The following is a 19,472-nucleotide window of genomic DNA, read 5'->3' on the forward strand; positions in this document are numbered from 1 at the left end:
CACTGAGGAAACCAGAATTGAAAGAGACACGTGTACCCCAATGTTCATTGTAGCACTGTTTATAATAGCCAGGACATGGAAACAACCTAGATGTCCATCAGCAGATGAATGGATAAGAAAGCAGTGGTACATATACACAATGGAGTATTACTCAGCCATTAAAAAGAATACATTTGAATCAGTTCTAATGAGGTGGATGAAACTGGAGCCTATTATACAGAGTGAAGTAAGCCAGAAGGAAAAACACCAATACAGTATACTAAAGCATATATATGGAATTTAGAAAGATGATAACAATAACCCTGTGTACGAGACAGCAAAAGAGACACTAATGTATGGAACAGTCTTATGGACTCTGTGGGAGAGGGAGAGGGTGGGAAGATTTGTGAGAATGGCATTGAAACATGTAAAATATCATATATGAAACGAGATGCCAGTCCAGGTTCAATGCTCGATACTGGATGCTTGGGGCTAGTGCACTGGGACGACCCAGAGGGATGGTATGGGGAGGGAGGAGGGAGGAGGGTTCAGGATGGGGAGCACATGTATCCTGTGATGGATTCATTTTGATATTTGGCAAAACTAATACTATTATGTAAAGTTTAAAAATAAAATAAAATTTAAAAAAAAACAATAATTACCAAAATTTTTCTTCTATAATCTAAATTAATAAATTTTTATAAAATACCCATGAGAAGTATCTTGAATGACTAAAAGTAATCAGAATGTTATTTTTTCATTCACAAATATGCTAATTTCCCAAAATATCAAAACAAAATTACTTTTTTATATTATAAACTTTTTTGTTTTTCTCCTGTTTTTAGGGGGAAAGGAATTAGGAGCTGAAGTTAAGCTTTTGTAACTAAATGTGGCTATAAAAACTCGAAGCCACATTTTAGCTATTTAACCTCTTAATAAATTTTATTAAGTCTGTCTAGTCAAAGCTATGTTTTTTCCAGTAGTCATATATGGATGTGAGAGTTGGACTGTAAAGAAAGCTGAGTGCCGAAGAATTGATGCTTTTGAACTGTGGTGTTGGAGAAGACTCTTGAGAGTCCCTTGGACTACAAAGAGATCCAACCAGTCAATCCAAAAGGAAATCAGTCTTGAATATTCATTGGAAGGACTGATGCTGAAGCTGAAATTCCAATATTTTGGCCACCTGATGCAAAGAGCTGACAAACTGGAAAAGACCCTGATCCTAGGAAAGACTAGGTAGGAGGAGAGGGGGACAACAGAGGAAGAGATGGTTGGATGGCATCACCAACTCAATGGACGTGAGTTTGAGCAAGCTCCAGGAGTTGTTGATGAACAGGGAAGCCTGATGTGCTGCAGTCCATGGGGTCTCAAAGAGTTGGACACAACTGAGTGACTGAACTGAATTGAATAACAATTATACATATTTTTTATGTTATCAACTATGCCTTCTACTTTGGATTCTGAATGTTTTACTGAGAGAAGCTTTCTACTGTAAGATTCTTATGGGCAGAACACATATGCTATGCTATGCTATGCTAAGTCACTTCAGTCGTGTCCGACTCTGTGTGACCCCATAGACGGCAGCCCACCAGGCTCCCCCGTCCCTGGGATTCTCCAGGCAAGAACACTGGAGTGAGTTGCCATTTCCTCCTCCAATGCATGAAAGTGAAAAGTGAAAGTGAAGTCACTCAGTCGTGTACGACTCTTCGAGACCCATGGATTGCAGCCCACCAGGCTCCTCTGTCCATGGGATTCTCCAAGCAAGAGTCCTGGAGTGGGGTGCCACTGCCTTCTCTGAACACATAGCACACATATTGTATGCACTGTCTCTTGCCCTCACAGAGCGTACATATTTCAAATGCATAATGAGAAGTCAATAAAGAGTTTTTGAATTGAAATTTTAAAACATATGCTCAATAAAAGCTCACTTAAAAACTGATCCTAAATGAACATTTTCTAAATCTACAGTTGCTATCCTTGATCTCTAGTTTATTCGATTTATTCTTGCATTACTGAACATTTAAAGAACATTTTACTTCCTCAAATAAAATGTTTTGTTTGATCAAAGAATCCACCACTCAAATTCTATTCGATGATATGTCATTGAATACCTAGACAAGACCAGATCTGTTGTATCCTTCATTTCACAGATAAATAAATGGGGGCTCAGAGGATCAAACAGTCAAGAATTAGCAAAGCGTGGATTCTATCTTAAAGCTTTGCCTTGTCCCACACTTGCATCTCAGACTGTAAAACCAGAGTACAGAAAATCACTGCAACCAAGGAATCCAGAAAGTCCTCATAAACTCAAAAGTGAGGAAAATGTATCCTCTCTCAAACACATGGGGCTCTCCTGATAACTCAACTGGTAAAAATTTCACCTGCAATGCAGGAGACCCCAGTTTTATTCCTGGGTTGGGAAGATCTGCTGGAGAAGGGAAAGGGTACCTACTCCAGTATTCTTGGGCTTCCCTTGTGGCTCAGCTGGTAAAGAATCCACCTGCAATGTGGGATACCTGGGTTCAATTCCTGGGTGGAGAAGATCCCCTGGAGAAGGGAAAGGCTACCCACTCCAGTATTCTGGCCTGGAGAATTCCATGGACTGTGTAGTCCATGGGGTCACAAAGAGTCAGATGTGACTGAGTGACTTTCACTTTTACTCAAAGACATTAATTACATATAAAAGTAAAAACTATAAAAAATGATAATTCTGCATATACTTTTCTTCCAAGATTTAACTTAAGCTATTAGAAGGCAAAACTTCTTTCTCAGAATATTTTACTCAGTTATGTATTTCTAGGGCTTCCCAATGTGGACCTAGTGGTAAAGAACCCTCCTGCCAATGCAGGAGATGTAAGAGATGTGAGTCTGATCCCTAGGTCAGGAAGATTCCCTGGAGGAGGGCAAGAAAACCCACTCCAGTATTCTTCCCTGGAGAATCCCATGGATAGAGGAGCCTGGTGGGCTACAGTCCATGGCGTTGCAGACAGCTGGACACAACTGAGGTGACTTAGCATACAGGCATGTATGTATTTCTGGATTCTCATTAAACAATGTAAATCCATACTGATGATCTTAACATATTCTCAGCACTGTAAGATGGACACAACTCAGTGATTTTTCCTAAAGTTCACAGGAACACATTATAATTACAGTAAGATGCAGTAATGAGAGATTCAGAATAAAGTCAGATTGAACAATCTGATTATTAAGAGCTCTTAAGTTTCTCACTGTAGGAAAAAAAGACATTTCCTTCTGCCTATTGTACATTTTGGGCAACTTGTTCTTTCAGTTTTATGTATTTTTAAATACTCAATTAGTTTAGTTTATATACCATATATATAACCTTATATACCAAGGTTCCTAGACACACTACCAATAATGCAGAATGAACTGATCTTACTCTGTCATTTATGTTCTTATTTATCCACACACCAAACCACAGGACGATCCAGAAATTCCCCCCAAAAAGTGAGCAAGATTCTGAATCAATTCATCAGGTGCAGTGTGGGGAGTTTGTCTCCCCTAGAGTTTTTAGTTTTTATAAATTCTTTATTCCTCCATATTCAAGGAAGTTATATACTATTATTTTAAACTCATATTAATATTCAAAATTTCTCCTAGAGAGGCTTTGCTTTTCTCCACACTGAACTCAGATATCCCCTTCATTTCTAATCAATTGCTTGCTATTTTTGAATTCTGTACATTCCTTTTTGAATTATGGTTTGCTCAGGATATATGTTCCTTAGTACGATTGCTGGCTCAGACAGTATTTTTAGTTTTTAAAGGAACCTCCACAATGTTCTCCATAATAGTTGTATCCATAGTAGTTGTATCAATTTACATTCTCACCAACAGTGCAAGAGAATTCCCTTTGTTCCACACCCTCACCAACGTGTATTGTTTGTAGATTTTTTGAAGATGGCCATTCAGACAAGTGTATGGCCATACATTTTGCTCTGCATTTCTCTAGTAACGAGAAATGTTTAGCATCTTTTCCTGTGTTTTTTGGCCATGTGTATGTTTTATTTGGAGAAATATCTGTTTAGGTCTTCCACCCATTTTTGATTGGGTTACTTGCTGCTGTTGTTGTTTTGTTTTGTTTTGTTTTTTTGATATGAAGCTGCATGAGGTTGTTGTATATTTTGGAGATTAATCCTTTGCCAATTACTTCATTTACAAATATTACTCCCATTCTGAGGGTTGTCTTTTCATCTTCTTTGTGGTTTCCTTTGCTGTACAAAGCTTTTAAGTTTAATTAGGTCTTATTTGTTTATATTTTCATTACTGTGGGAAATGGGTCAAAAAGGATCTTGCTGTGATTTATGTCAAAGAATATTCTGCCTGTTTTCTTGTAAGAATTTTATAGTGGTTGTCTCACATTTAGGTCTTTAATCCATTTTGAGTTTAGTTTTGTGTATGGTGTTAGGAAGTGTTCTAATTTCATTCTTTTACAGGTAGCTGTCCAGTTTTCCCAGAACCACTTATTGAAGAAATTGTGTTTTCTCCATTGAAAATTTTTGCCTCTTTTGTCATAGATTAACTGACCATAAATGTATGGGTTTATTTCTGAGGTCTCTATCCTATTCCATTGATTTATATATCTGCTTCATGCCAGTACCATAGAGTTTTGATTACTGGTGGTTTCTCATAAAACTAAAACTAGAAATTCCATATGACCCAGTATCCACTCCTGGGAATATGGCCGGAAAAAACCCAAAACCGTAATTAGAAAAGATACATGCACTTCAATATTCATCGCAGCATTATGTACAGTTGCCAAGATACGGAAGCAATGTAAGTATTCATTAACAGGTGAATGGATAAAAATGTGGTGCACACACACACACACACTGAAATACTACTAAGTCATAAAAAATAAAAACCTGCTATATACAGCAACATGGATGGACTTAGAGGGTATTATGCTGATTGAAATATGTCAGACATAGAAAGGCAAATATTGCATGACAGTACTGATAGAAGAACACAAAAATTACAACATACTAGAGAATACAATAAAAGAGGCACAGACCCACAGATATAAAGAACAGCTAGTGGTTATCAGTGGGGAGAAGGAAGGGTGAGGAACAATAAAAGGATAGGTGATTAAGAAGTACAAAATATTTTGTATAAAAAGTACATTACACAACACAAGGAATACAGCTAATATTTAATAGCATATATTAATGGGTTATAACCTTTAAAAGTCATGAATCACTATATTGTATACCTGTAAAGTATAATGTTGCACATAAATTATATGCCCAGAGATAAATCCACATACCTATCGATACCTTATCTTTGACAAAGGAGGCAAGAATATACAATGGAGAAACACAATCTCTTTAATAAGTGGTGCTGGGAAAAGTGGTCAACCACTTGTAGAAGAATGAAACTAGAACACTTTCTAACACCATACACAAAAATAAACTCAAAATGGATTAAATATCTAAACATAAGACCAGAAACTATAAGACTCCTAGAGGAGAACACAGGCAAAACAGTCTCCGACATACATCATAGCAGGATCCTCTATGACCCACCTCCCAGAATATTGGAAATAAAAGCAAAAATAAACAAGTGGGACCTAATTAAACTTAAAACCTTCTTCACAACAAAGGAAACACTAAGCAAGGTGAAAAGACAGCCTTCAGAATGGGAGAAAATAATAGAAAATGAAGCAACTGACAAAGAATTAATCAAAAAATATTCAAGCAACTCCTGCAGCTCAATTCCAGAAAAATAAACAACCCAATCAAAAAATGGGCCAAAGAACTAAACAGACATTTCTCCAAAGAAGACATACAGATGGCTAACAAACACATGAAAATAAAAACCACAATTAGGTACCATTTCACGCCAGTCAGAATGGCTGCGATCCAAAAGTCTACAAGCAATAAATGCTGGAGAAGGTGTGGAGAAAAGGGAACCCTCTTACACTGTTGGTGGGAATGCAAACTAGTACAGCCACTATGGAGAATAGTGTGGAGATTCCTTAAAAAACTGGAAATAGAACTGCCTTATGACCCAGCAATCCCACAGCTGGGCATACACACCAAGGAAACCAGAATTGAAAGAGACACGTGTACCTCAATGTTCATTGTAGCACTGTTTATAATAGCCAGGACATAGAAGCAACCTAGATGTCCATCAGCAGATGAATGGATAAGAAAGCAGTGGTACATATACACAATGGAGTATTACTCAGCCATTAAAAAGAATACATTTGAATCAGTTCTAATGAGGTGGATGAAACTGGAGCCTATTATACAGAGTGAAGTAAGCCAGAAAGAAAAACACCAATACAGTATACTAATGCATAATATGGAATTTAGAAAGATAGCAATGGTAACCCTGTATGTGAGATAGCAAAAGAGACACAGATGTATAAAAAGTCTTTTGGACTCTGTGGGAGAGGGAGTGGGTGGAATGATTTAGGAGAATGGCATTGAAACATGTATAATATCATATATGAAACAAATCGCCAGTCCAGGTTCGATGCAGGATACAGGATGCTTGGGGCTGGTGCACTGGAATGACCCAGAGGGATGGTATGGCGAGGGGGGTGGCAGGGGGGTTCAGGATGGGGAACACGTGTACACCCGTGGCGGATTCATGTTGATGTATGGCAAAACCAATACAATATTGTAAAGTAATTAGCCTCCAATTAAAATAAATAAATTTATACTAAACAATAAAATAAAAAGTTCTTTTCATGTGTTCCTGTGTCAAACAGGGATCAGTTGTGGAAATCAAGATCTTTGGCAAAACATTCCAAATGGAAGAAGCTTTGTGGAGTACATTCATTTTTCTGCCATGTGAAAAACATTCTGTCCATTGACATGGCAAAATCACCAGATTATGCTCAGGCATGATCTATCACTAAGAAGATTTCCTTGCTTCTCTAATGATAAGTGAGCCAGTAGCAGCAGGACATGTCATTCATTGGCTTAATGATGCCTTTTGGTATGAAGAGGCATCTTTATACATGATATGAAGGCATCTTCATATATGAGAAGAAAATTAGGAATAATTAAGACCACTTTTTAAGGCTGCCCTGATAGCTCAGTTGGTAAAAAATCCACCTGCAATGCAGGAGACTTGGGTTTGATCCCTGGGTTGGACAGATTCCCTGGAGAAGGGAAAGACTACCCACTTCAGTATTCTGGCCTGGAGAATTCCATGGATTGTATAGTCCATGAGGTCACAAAGAGACGGACACGACCAAGCAACTTTCACTTGACTTCACTTCTAGCCCACTTTTTAGAGGAAGGTAAACAACTACCTCAATTTTCTCAATAGTCTGCTGCTGCTGCTGCTAAGTTGCTTCAGTCGTGTCCGACTCTGCAACCCCACAGACGGCAGCCCACCAGGCTTCCCCATCCCTGGGATTCTCCAGGCAAGAACACTGGAGTGGGTTGCCATTTCCTTCTCCAATGCATGAAGGTGAAAAGTGAAAGTGAAGTCGCTCAGTCCTGTCAGACTCTGAGCGACCCCTTGGACTGCAGCCTACCGGGCTCCTCCATCCATGGGATTTTCCAGGCGAGAGTACTGGAGTGGGGTGCCATCGCCTTCTCTGGTCAACAGTCTACTATATCTATATTTTGAATATGTCTAATATTTTAAAATCCTATAATACATATTTTAAACATCTTAGTAGGTGGCATGACAATTTATTAATATAAATAGAATTAGGTTTTAAAGGATGGATAAGTACATAGCATTAGTTGCCAGAAGAGCCTGTGTAGTCATTAGAAACTGCAAAGCAAGATGAAACAGCTAACTTGCTTAAGTGTCTTTATACATTATAATTCATTTTCATGAAAAGTGAAAGTGTTCGTCGCTCAGTTGTGTCCGACTTTTTGTGACCCCATGGGCAATAGCCCATCAAGCCCCTTTGTCTATGGAATTCTCCAGACAAGAATACTGGACTGGGTTGCCATTTCCTTTTCCAGGGAATCTTCCCAACCTAAGGATCGAACCTGGGTCTTCCACATTGCAGGCAGGCTCTTTACCATCTGAGCCACATTGGTAGATGTTTGGAAATAGTTAATAACAATTTCATTTTATTATAAACAAACTTAGTAATTACATGATGCATTAATTCATCTTAGGTGATATGGAATATTGATAGGTTCACACATTATGGTATCAGTTCAGTTCAGTTCGGTTGCTCAGTCGTGTCCGACTCTTTGCAGCCCCATGAATCGCAGCATGCCAGCCCTCCCTGTCCATCACCAACTCCCGGAGTTCACTCAGACTCACGTCCATCGAGTCAGTGATGCCATCCAGCCATCTCATCCTCTGTCGTCCCCTTCTCCTCCTGCCCCCAGTCCCTCCCAGCATCAAGTTCTCAAATGTGTGGTCAAGATGGAAAGATGACTCGTGTCTTAATATTTATATTATGAGGTCATTAGCTGGCAGGCAGAGACTGATATAAGCTATACTTATTAAAGACATGCAAAAGAATATAAAATATTTCTACTAAAAGATAATGAAATAAATTTTTACAAATAAGTTCAAGTTTATATTGGGATGTGAAGGATGGACAAAAAAGAGTGAAATTCAAGCATGACTAAAGAAAGTAGAATGTGTGTTTGGCACAACAAGTGGACTGGTTTTGATGTGCCAAGTGTTTGTTTGAGGGAATGTTATGAGATTAAGAAGAAAAGACATAAGAAGCACACACAAACACATAATACATACTTGCATATGTATATATGTATACATAGTATTATTGATCATTTACTAAATATGATTATTTGAATTATGTTTTATATCATTTGATTGGAGAAATGGAATTATTTTTCATATTACTTTTATGCACCCTAATGACTGATCTTTTATATATCTTGGAGTGTGAGCATCCTATTTTAATGTCACTGATATATGCAATATGATTTTTTTAAATGACATTGACAAAAATCAAAGCAGAACACTATTAGTTCAAAATGCTAATCAGACCTTAATGTAGAAAACTGGAGGACATGAGATAGCAACAGTAAGACAAAATAAGAACATTATCTCCATGGCCCACAGATGATATTAAATTGCTGAGAAGCAGAGCAGTGTCAGTCTCTGAAATCACTTCTAATGATAGTCCATGATGTTCATCCTCCTTAGGAGGATGGTACTATCGAAGAAGGCATTAGAACCTTTCCAACAAAAGAATCTTGAGCCATTTAGTTCATAAAAGTAAAGGTCTATACTCTCTTTAAACGATCAGTATATTTATAAACAATAATAGAAAAATACTGTTCATTATATTTTAATAATAAAAATCAAATAATTTTAACAAAGCGAAATATTTGGGGGCATGATTTCAAAAAGTTTAGCAGACCAAAATGTAGATGTCTTCTGAAGGCCCCAATTGTTTAAGTTCACTATCCAAATAATCCTGATGCTTAGAGCACAGGGATTGCTCACTGAATTAATAAGAATTTGTAAGCCATATTCCAGTGAAGACTTTATTTACACTGCATACTAACGTATCCAGAAGACTGTATGTTTGAGCAGTGAAATTGGTTCTACTTTTTTTAAGTTTCTAGGATCTATGAATACTTTCATCCGCCTGTGGATTAAATTCCTATAAAATATTCATGTTTCTTTTCTCAATCCCCATAAACATCTTTCCTATATAAATTCATTCCATTTCTTCATAATCTTTATTTCTGTGATTCATAAAATTATAACCACACAGAAAAGCTCATTAATTTTACAGAAAAAATTTAACTTATTTGTATAAAAACTCTCTCATTACCGTAGAGACAATGCTGAGTACAGAATTTTGTATGAATTTGTCTCTTCATCCTGACATACGTGAGGAATTTTATAGCAGACAAGGAATTTTACTTAACACTGCTATTTCACGCAATTTTCCTCTTAGCTTAGTTCCCTCTAAACTTTGTTCTACATAGTTTAAATTCATTAAGATTGCAATTATATATAAATTTGTAATTTAGTTAGAGTTCTTTTTATGGGCACAATGGAAACCGTCCAAGATATTCTTGTTTTGAATTTTAACATACAGAAGTTTTTCCACTACATGCAAATTAGAACAGATTTCCTTTCACTTAAAATATGAAATTACTGTGAATTACTTTTTCTTTCTTTCTTTGCAATTCATAAGAGTTTACGGCACTTGCATTTAACATAGACAGATGGTTTTTGCAGTCAGCTTCTCTTATGCCTTTCACCACTGAAATATAGCCATTTAGAAATGATAGCCACTTTTCTTTAGGTATATTTATGTTGGAAACAGTAGAATCATAAAAAAAGTATTTCTTGAAGAGAATTGTTAAAGCACATTGGAACTTATTAAGTTTTAAAAATCTGCAACAGTTTAGAGCTAACACTAATGATCATTTTAAATAATTTCTAAAATTGCGAAATTGAATAGTATATGTGGAGGGAAATCCAGTTTTGCTTAGGCAATTGCAAGTAATACAGATTCAAAGAAGCATTGGAATAAAAATTGTAAAGTGTAATTTGGAGTAATGTCAAAATATATTTTAGCTATTGAGAAACTAGAAGATTATTTAAGCAAAAACAAGCAAATAAACCAAAGAACCCCTTTAGATCCATTTCATCACAAGTGGTAGGCAAAGAAGTTTGTTAAGAAATGGTATATTATAGCTCTTCAAACATGAACGGGCTATCATAGATTCATATCACTGGATCACATGAATCCTTTACTCAATGATTATGAAAGATATCTGCTAAAATATCATAAAACAAAAAATACATAGTAATATGAACTTTAAGAACATACACACAAAAGAATAAAAAACACAAAGATAAGAAGGAAAAAAGGAAATTCATTTTTAGTTAAAATAAACCACTGTGTATATGGTTTGAAAGAAGCAGAGACAGAAAGGACCTAAAAGTATGCTCACATTATATTCAGGGATATGTTCTGAGGTGTGTTTTCAAAAAAATATATATATATATAAAAGGAAGTTTTTAAGTAGAAAAAATATATTAATGATTTCTTTATTTTTAATGCTACCACAACATAACATAGAAAATTTCTCATAAATTTAGGAATGTGACAAGTTAGATAACATCAAATATGGCAAAACGCATTTGAGGAAATACATGTATGGGATTAATTTTGTTGAATTATGATGTTCATTCTCATTATTTTTATTCTATATTTTAAATAATCACTGGCATTCTTTTAAAATATTAACAAAAGCAGAAACGTTTCATACTCAACAATGACCATGGAAGAAATTTTTATATTTAGTAACATTAATAAAGTGTTTCCACTAATGATTATTCTGAGTTTTACATTCAGATTGAAAGAGGCCTAATCTGTACATTTTCATTAAAAATTTATTGACAATATAATAGAATCATGGCCTCTTACAATATTATGTATGCTGTAGACATAGCGTTATACATATACAATATGCTCCTCAATCACCAGTGAAGAATCCAGGAGCTGTTGAACAAACTGATCACAAGGCTGAGAAGCCCTGTCTTTGCAAACAACACCAAGTGGTTTTTTCTCTCACTTTTTAGTATACACATCTAGACAAGGATCACCAGATATTTGAGAAAAGTTTCCAGTATGAATGACAGAGAATAAAATAAATAAAAACAACAACAAAGTAAGTCTAGGAGAAAATCAGGGAGCAGAAACAACTTTGACAACACACTATCATGAAGGATTTAGAAATTTTAAAATTGATAACAAACTAAAAATATAAATGTTACAGTGAAAAAAATATATAGTAGGATGGTACTAATCTTCAATCTACTTCAGTTTAAGCTTATATTCAAAAGTTTGCTGATCTATCAGACATAGACTTATATGTTATAAATCCAAACAAATACTTCAAAACAATTTTGAAAAATATGCTTATCAGATGCTACTTTTCAAAGAAGAAAATGGCTTTTTATACCATATAAATTGATGTTTTTTCTTTCAAATTTTAATTAAAACAGATTTTTTCGCTAACACTAAAACCTGCATAAAAAGTTTTGAATTATATGTAACATGAAGCATGCACATAATCTTAACTGTAATGTTTTCAAAATAAATACTTTAATGTTAAATTTGCCATCAAAAAATTAAAATACACACAATGAAATTGCATCCTGCAAAACCACATTTAAAGTTCAATGGAACTATGCAATGAAAGGATTGAAAAATCCAACCAGGTATTTATTTTCAAATTATAGTCAATTTTTATATTCCTTGATTAGTTAAAAAGGCAAGAACTCAGAAAGTAAAAGTTTCATTGAATTTTTATTGAGAAAGTGCTCTTATGTTCAAATAAAACTTATCTCCCTTATTTTCAGTAACAAAGGGAAATTCTACTATAAGCTTAGACCTAAATAAAGCAAAGTGTATAATAATTTTGGTTTACACTGGAAGGACTTCTTGTGTGATTCTAGCTGTGATTTTATGTGTGTTTCTAAACATTTCACAAATCAATAGAAATAGATTATGCTATTTGAGAGAATTATTTTCTTCTCTGTTAAAAAGAGCTTGATATTTTAAAATATTAATTGTCCATTTTCAGCTTGAAGACTGAAAACTGAGTAGCAAGTTTGCAAGATTATTATTTTCTCTTCATTTGTGCCCAATGAGGTATATATAACACTTACAAAATGTTAAATGATATGGCAATAAGTATGTCATGTAGCCCTCCCAGTCAAAAAGTCTTACTCCACCTGTAATACATGATTTTCACTCAAATTAAATGTTAGGATGACTCACATTCCATATTTGAATAGTTCAGGTTTTGATATCTGATTTGCTCATAATTCTCTATGTTTTGAAAATCAGTTTTGTGTCACATCAACGATTGGGATGATCAGTAAGGGTTTAGTTAAGCCCTGACAAAGAATATAATAATAGGTCCAGTCTTCAATTGCCCTCTAAGCCAGGTGCAGAGTGAGCAACTGAAATTCACAGAAGATTAATTAATAAGTCATTTAGAATCACAATCCACTAACAGGAAATTTCCTATTGCATGACATTACAATCAAGCAAGAGCTAATATTTATGTCTAGGTGACTTCCCTGGTGGCTCAGATGGTAAAGCATCTGCCTACAATGTGGGAGACCCAGGTTCGATCCCCGGGTTGGGAAGATCCTCTGGAGAAGGAAGCGGCAACCCACTCTAGTACTCTTGCCTGGAAAATCCCATGGATGGAGGAGCATTGTAGACTACAGTCCATGGGGTCACAAAGAGTAGGACATGACTGAGCGACTTCACTTTCACTATGATATTGGCAATTGGAATCAGATACATGAATAGTATATAATGTATTGTAGATACACGGAAAAGTAACTAAACAGACACTAAACTAATGTAAATTAGAAGAAGAAAACCACTCTGAGGGCAAAAAGATGCAGTAGCTGAAATGTTCATGACCATATGCACCTACCTTTATACAGATAAACCTAAATCAATCTTCTAAGAAATGCCTCAAAGGCAATGAGTACGATTATGTTCATAAAAATCTCAAAGTTTAAGATGAATGATTAGCACAAATTATAAAACAAATATATAGTAATATCATTTTTTCATTATTCAAAAATATATGAGTCCCTTAACACATCTTCAAAGTAGATAAATACTTTGCTGCTGCTGCTGCTGCTGCTAAGTCGCTTCAGTCGTGTCCGACTCTGTGTGACCCCAGAGACAGCAGCCCACCAGGCTTCCCTGTCCCTGGGATTCTCCAGGCAAGAACACTGGAGTGGGTTGCCATTTCCTTCTCCAACGCATGAAAGTGAAAAGTGAAAGTGAAGTCGCTCAGTTGTTCCTGACTCTTAGCGACCCCATGGACTGCAGCCTACCAGGCTCCTCTGTCCATGGATTTTCCAGGCAAGAGTACTAGAGTGGGGTGCCATTGCCTTCTCCAAAATACTTTGCAATGGAAAACAATTTAAAAAATAATGCTAAATAAGATCGCAAATTCTGAGGTTTGTGTATATACATATTCATAACTCTACATAGATACACACATTACAGATTTTATTATGTCTCACAATTCAAACTTCAACAAAATTTTGAGGTCTATGAAATGAAATCAGCCTTTTAAATTTTATTTTAAATAGATATATGATAAAGAGGATATTATAGTAAATATGGACATTTTAGCTAAGATGCCTGGGAGTAACTCAGACAGAAGACAGTTAGGGTTTGCCACAGGTGTAGACATCACTGAGTGCTGTCACTAGTGCCTATATTAAAATATAAATGCAATATAATTAAGAAATATGCAGTTCCTTTCTTGCCACTCATTCTAGGGAAGAGAGAATTTTAGCTTGAAATCACTTCCAAAGCAGGTGTGATTGTGAGAGGATATTGTAGGTTGGCCAGGGTATAAGAATAATTCTAGGCATTGTTAAAAGCACCTAAACTTGTCTAGTGACGAAAATGAGAGCAAGATTGAAGTATCCCTTTTAAAGTAAACTATAGTGACTCAATGAAATATGTGTGCTTAAGGCAGAAAGTTTAAGTCTAAACTATCTCATATATTCTAAAAGTCAAATTGTTGATGTAAATTTTATAGCAAACATAACCATCATTATGCATTCCACATTTCATATTTCTATTAGTATAAAGCATTTGCTATTCTGATCTTTACTCTATTTTATATCTTTACCATATCTTTATGAAAATGGTACATCTCCTTGCTAAAGGAAGAACAAATGCCAGACACACATATTCTAGATTGCTAGGGTTGGTAATCCCAGTGGGATTACCCAGCTTGTGGAGGGTCTTGCAATGTAAATATTCTGCTAAGTGCAATTTCTATAATGTCCAGACTTGACATTTCTTGTCTTCATATCTGTGCCAACTCAACACAGGTGAGTCTAGAGTGATTTTATCTGTTCTGTCTCCATTGTCTACTAGGACACCATCACAGGAAGGTTCATGCCTTTTATAGAAACCATAGATGTTACACCATACATATTAGGGTCAAGGCAGCGCCAGCAGAGGGAAACTATGCAACAGTACTTTCTTTACTATTTTATACTATCTTTTTTGGCCACAAGATGTTATTCTATGTCCCAATTGTGCGTATGTATCTAAGTTGCTCAGTCATGTCTGAGTCTGCAATCCCATGGACTGTAGCCCGCCAGGCTCATCTGTCCATGGAATTCTCCAGGCAAGAACACTGGAGTGGATTGCCATTCTATTCTTCAGGGCATTTTCCCCACTGAGGATTGGAACCTGGGTCTCCTGCATTGCAGGCAGATTCTTTACTCTCTGAGCCACCAGGGAAGCAGTATATCCCAATTAACAGAGCCCCAGTCTGTTAATTTACTATTGTTTCCTATTTAGTTTCTTCTAATAATGGCAGAAATATCACACATTCATATGATGAAATTCTATATAAGTGGAAAGAAGTGTTGTAAACTGTTTTAACTTCTCAGATTTAGCTAATTCTATTAATCAAAATGTCATGACTCTCAGTAAAAAATCTGAGTTTTTCAAACATAATTTTGAAGTAAATGTTAGCATGTGAGGTCAAGTTGTATAGGTGGCTTCATAAGTGTATATGCAAGGCATCTATATTTTACAGTACGACTTTCATACCTACTTGTGAAAGAAATATTATTAATAAATGAAATTTGATAACTGATAATATTCAGCTTTCAAGTGTAACATGTCACCAATTTCTTTTCCAACACCCAAAGTTTAAATACAAACTTTTTCCCCTTGGAATTAAACTTTGGTGATTTTGCTCAATTCTTATTTTTTAAATCTTAGTTTTGGCCACACCACACAGCTCATGGGATCTTAGTTCCCCAACCAGTGACTGAACTCCAGGCTATGGAGTGAAAGTGCTGAGTCCCAATCACTGGACCTCCAGAGAATTCCTAAAATTCTTTAAACTTTACTAAAGATGGAAAATTTTCTACTCTTTATTAATGAATTCTGAAGAAGAACAGGACAGTGGGAATGTCTTCCCATCCTATCTCATTAAAATAAAAATAGCACATTGAAGGGAAAATAAAAAGCTAATCATTCAGGTATATTGAAGATGAGCTTGGATTAACCAACATGCTTTGAAATCATTGACTCACTTTGAACTCCATGGGAGCGTACTATTTTCCAGGTTTCTGATGCCACTTCTTTGACATCCACTTGATAGTGATTAATAGGCACACCTCCATGGGAGTCCGGCTTGCTGAAAGAAACCTTGGCTGTGGTCTGTGACAGCTCTATAATCTTCACTCCATAGGGACTTGATGGAACATCTACAAAGGAATAAAAACAAAGGAAATATAACCCAGGTAATGTGGATGGCCATTATTAAGATTTATGGTGCTCTGAGAACTAGGAATAAACGAAAATTGCTGCCTCTATCACTTAATATATTTGAATTACAAAGCTTGCACAAACCACTGAATGATATCTTCAAATTACAGGAAAGTATACACTGGTTCATGTTTATTGCTGTAGAAAATAGTAAATTCAATATCAAATTTCATTTATTAAGGGAAGTTTTACTTCTGTCTTTACTACCCAATATAAGCATTTTATTTCCATTCAAGAAAAACAAGTTCCTGAGTGTATGTGTATGTGTGTGTGTGTGTGTGTGTGTGAAGGAGAGAGAGAGAAGGCAGGTACAAGTAAAATATAAGAAAACCAGATTTTATTGAATTATGAACATAAATAATTATCTTTAGTGAAAATGTGAGATTTATTTTTGTTTGTAAAATTATATTAATAATTGGGCAAATGTTTAGAGAAATTGTCATTATGAAATAAATAAAGCTTTAAACTATCTTTTAAAATTTTCCTTATGAATCATTTAATTAAAATAATGTTACATATTTAAGTTTTAATCCTTTAGTTGAGATATTTACATTTTAATCCCTGCAATTAAAGGAAACAGTTACAAAATCTTTTTTCTATGTGCTTTGTAATAATCCTTTACTCATATTACTTCAAACACAAGAAGATACCCTTGAGCACCTTTGGGTGAAACTTCATTGTATTTTCTAGTACACAAAGCCTTGTAAAGAATTATCTGAAAGGCCAAACAAGCAACAGGAGAGTGTAAGAGAGAAAAAAGTCTTGATGAGGAAATCAATGAAACCTCTGCTCTGAAAACATGAGCAATTAGAGACATGTTAAACATTAAAGGAATTTCTCTCTGTCCCTTCTGTCTCTCAGTCTCAGTCTTTCTTCAATATCACATTTGAAAAAAATCATAAAGATTAGAAATATATACAATTTAGGTAAATTATATATAGGTATTTTATAAATATGTAAATTAAGTATATACTTCCATCTCAGGAATAAACTTTACAAAACGAAAATCACTTGATTGAAAATAATGCAGTAATTGTAAATTTTTGATTCAGTATAATCAAACATTCATATAAAAATCTCTAATGGCTGTCAAGAGTCAAATGTGCCTTATTTGCTAAGAGTTAAAAGAGAGAACTGTAGATCACATAAAAATATGTCTTACAAATGACACTGGACAAGAGCCAAGAGGTCAGGTTTATGGCCTTTTGGATATTAATATTGTAAAGAAATGCAACAGTGTACATTTCAGGTCTAATTAGTGATTGCAAATTATTTGGCAGTCCTATGAAGTGCATTATACTAAAACTCTAAGGTTCAGAAATAAATATGCAGAATATGGATGCATCCCAAAGTCATACAACTATGAAAATATTACCTGGAAATAGACATTTTAAGTTATCTTAATAATTTATTTAAGCTGTCATATACAAACATTATTATAATTTTACAGGGTTTTCCTGGTGGCTTAGATGGTAAAGAAAAGTTTCTTTAATCACTAGGTTATAACCAAAGTTTCTTTTCAGCTGTAGGTTTGATCTAAAGTATGCAGAAGAGGGAAAACAAACACATATTGATTGTTCCACGTAAGACTGAGCCCGTGTTGAGTGACTCTGTAACATCAATTAGGACTAAGTTGGGCATCACAGCAACAACATTTAGTTTGAGGGCACATTTCAAAAGAAAAGTTTTTAAGTACTAGTGGAGGCTGGAAGAGCTTCCCAGGTGGTTCAGAGGTAAAGAATCTGCCTGCCAATGCAGGAGACGTAGGTTCGATCCCTGAGTCAGGAAGATCCCCTAGAGCAGGAAATGGTAATCTGCTTCAGTATTCTCGCCTGGACAATCCCATGGACAGAGAAGCCTGGTGGGATACTGCCCAGAGGTCGCAAAGAGTTGGACATAACTGAGACTGAGCACGCATGCAGAGAGAGGGTCAAAGGGCTCCCACCTTTGACCCTATGGTATGTACACAGTTTGGGGTTCTTACCCTTAGTACAGAAGTATGCATCATTTGCTAAGCTGTATACTCTGATATGGTACACCAACTGAACCTTTAGTCTTAGCATAAATGTACCATCACAAAAGTATAGGTGAGTGGGTATTTTTTCTATCTATTCTCAGACCTCTTGACTCTTAGCTTGGTTTTCATTTATATTTATTTTTTGTTGGCCTCTTCTTTCTCTTACCTGACTAAAAAGAAAAGTGTGCTTGTAATTTGAAGCTCTAAAATATTTTTTTAGATAAAATCTGATTTTATATGTCCAACCACCCAATGGCTACTAAATTATGAATTTCTTGAGGAAAGGGAAAAAATATTTGCTATACACAATTTATACATGCAAGCATATATACATACATATATACACAGATGAACTGTTGAAAAAAAGTGATGGGCTATACTCAGGCCTCAGGAAATATATGATAAATTACAATTTTCATCAATTAAAAATATGATATAGAGGTACAGATTTTGGCCAAGTAAATAGTGCCTGACATCTAAACTAACACCTCTAATTCTTCTCTCCACTTTCTCAATTGTTTCATAATCACATTCATTCTTGATCCTACCTCTGATATATATATCAGCATTAGTCACAAAGTTATTTTTATTTTTCTTGCATTTTATTTATTTTTTTTTCTTATTTATTTGTGCTCTGATATTATTTCCTTCCTTCTAAAACCTGGCTTTGTTTCTTCTTATTTTTCTAATTCCTTTAGGTGTAGTTAGGTTGCTTATTTGAGATTTTCCTTGTTATCTAAGGGAGGCTTGATTATATAAACTTGCCTCTTAGAATTGCTTTTGATGCATCCCATATTTTGGAAAACTGTGTTTGTGTATTAATTCACCTCAAGTTATTCTTTTTTTTTTTTTTTTTCACCTACACATTATCCTGGTTAAGCCTCCCAACAACCCTCTGAAATAGGTTTCAGTATTATCCTTCTATTTACTTTTTTTTTTTTTTTAATTTTTATTTGATAAATTTAACACCTTTTATTGCTATCCCTCATTTTACTGTGCTTTGCTTTAGTGAACTTTATAGATACATGTTTTTTTTTTTTTTTCCTTGTTAATTTTCTGTTTAGTTGATCTATCCATAAGTGTGAGTGGGGTATTAAAGTCTCCCATTATTATTGTGTTATTGTTAATTTCTCCTTTCATACTTGTTAGGATTTGTACTTACATACTGCGGTTGCTCCCCAT

At 35.1% G+C, this 19,472-nt stretch overlaps 1 protein-coding gene across 1 annotated transcript in view; it reads right to left on the reverse strand.

Annotated features, from left to right (window-relative positions):
* NCAM2 (neural cell adhesion molecule 2) overlaps positions 1 to 19,472 on the reverse strand; it is a 574,228-nt gene that overhangs the window by 74,937 nt on the left and 479,819 nt on the right. Inside the window, exon 12 of the mRNA XM_010858401.1 lies at positions 16,039 to 16,212. Within this exon, the coding sequence (XP_010856703.1) occupies positions 16,039 to 16,212 (174 nt within the window). The remainder of the gene's footprint in view (positions 1 to 16,038; positions 16,213 to 19,472) is intronic.

Source organism: Bison bison, unplaced genomic scaffold, assembly GCF_000754665.1.
Source record: "Bison bison bison isolate TAMUID 2011002044 unplaced genomic scaffold, Bison_UMD1.0 scf7180017864387, whole genome shotgun sequence".
NCBI classification, from domain to species: domain Eukaryota; kingdom Metazoa; phylum Chordata; class Mammalia; order Artiodactyla; family Bovidae; genus Bison; species Bison bison.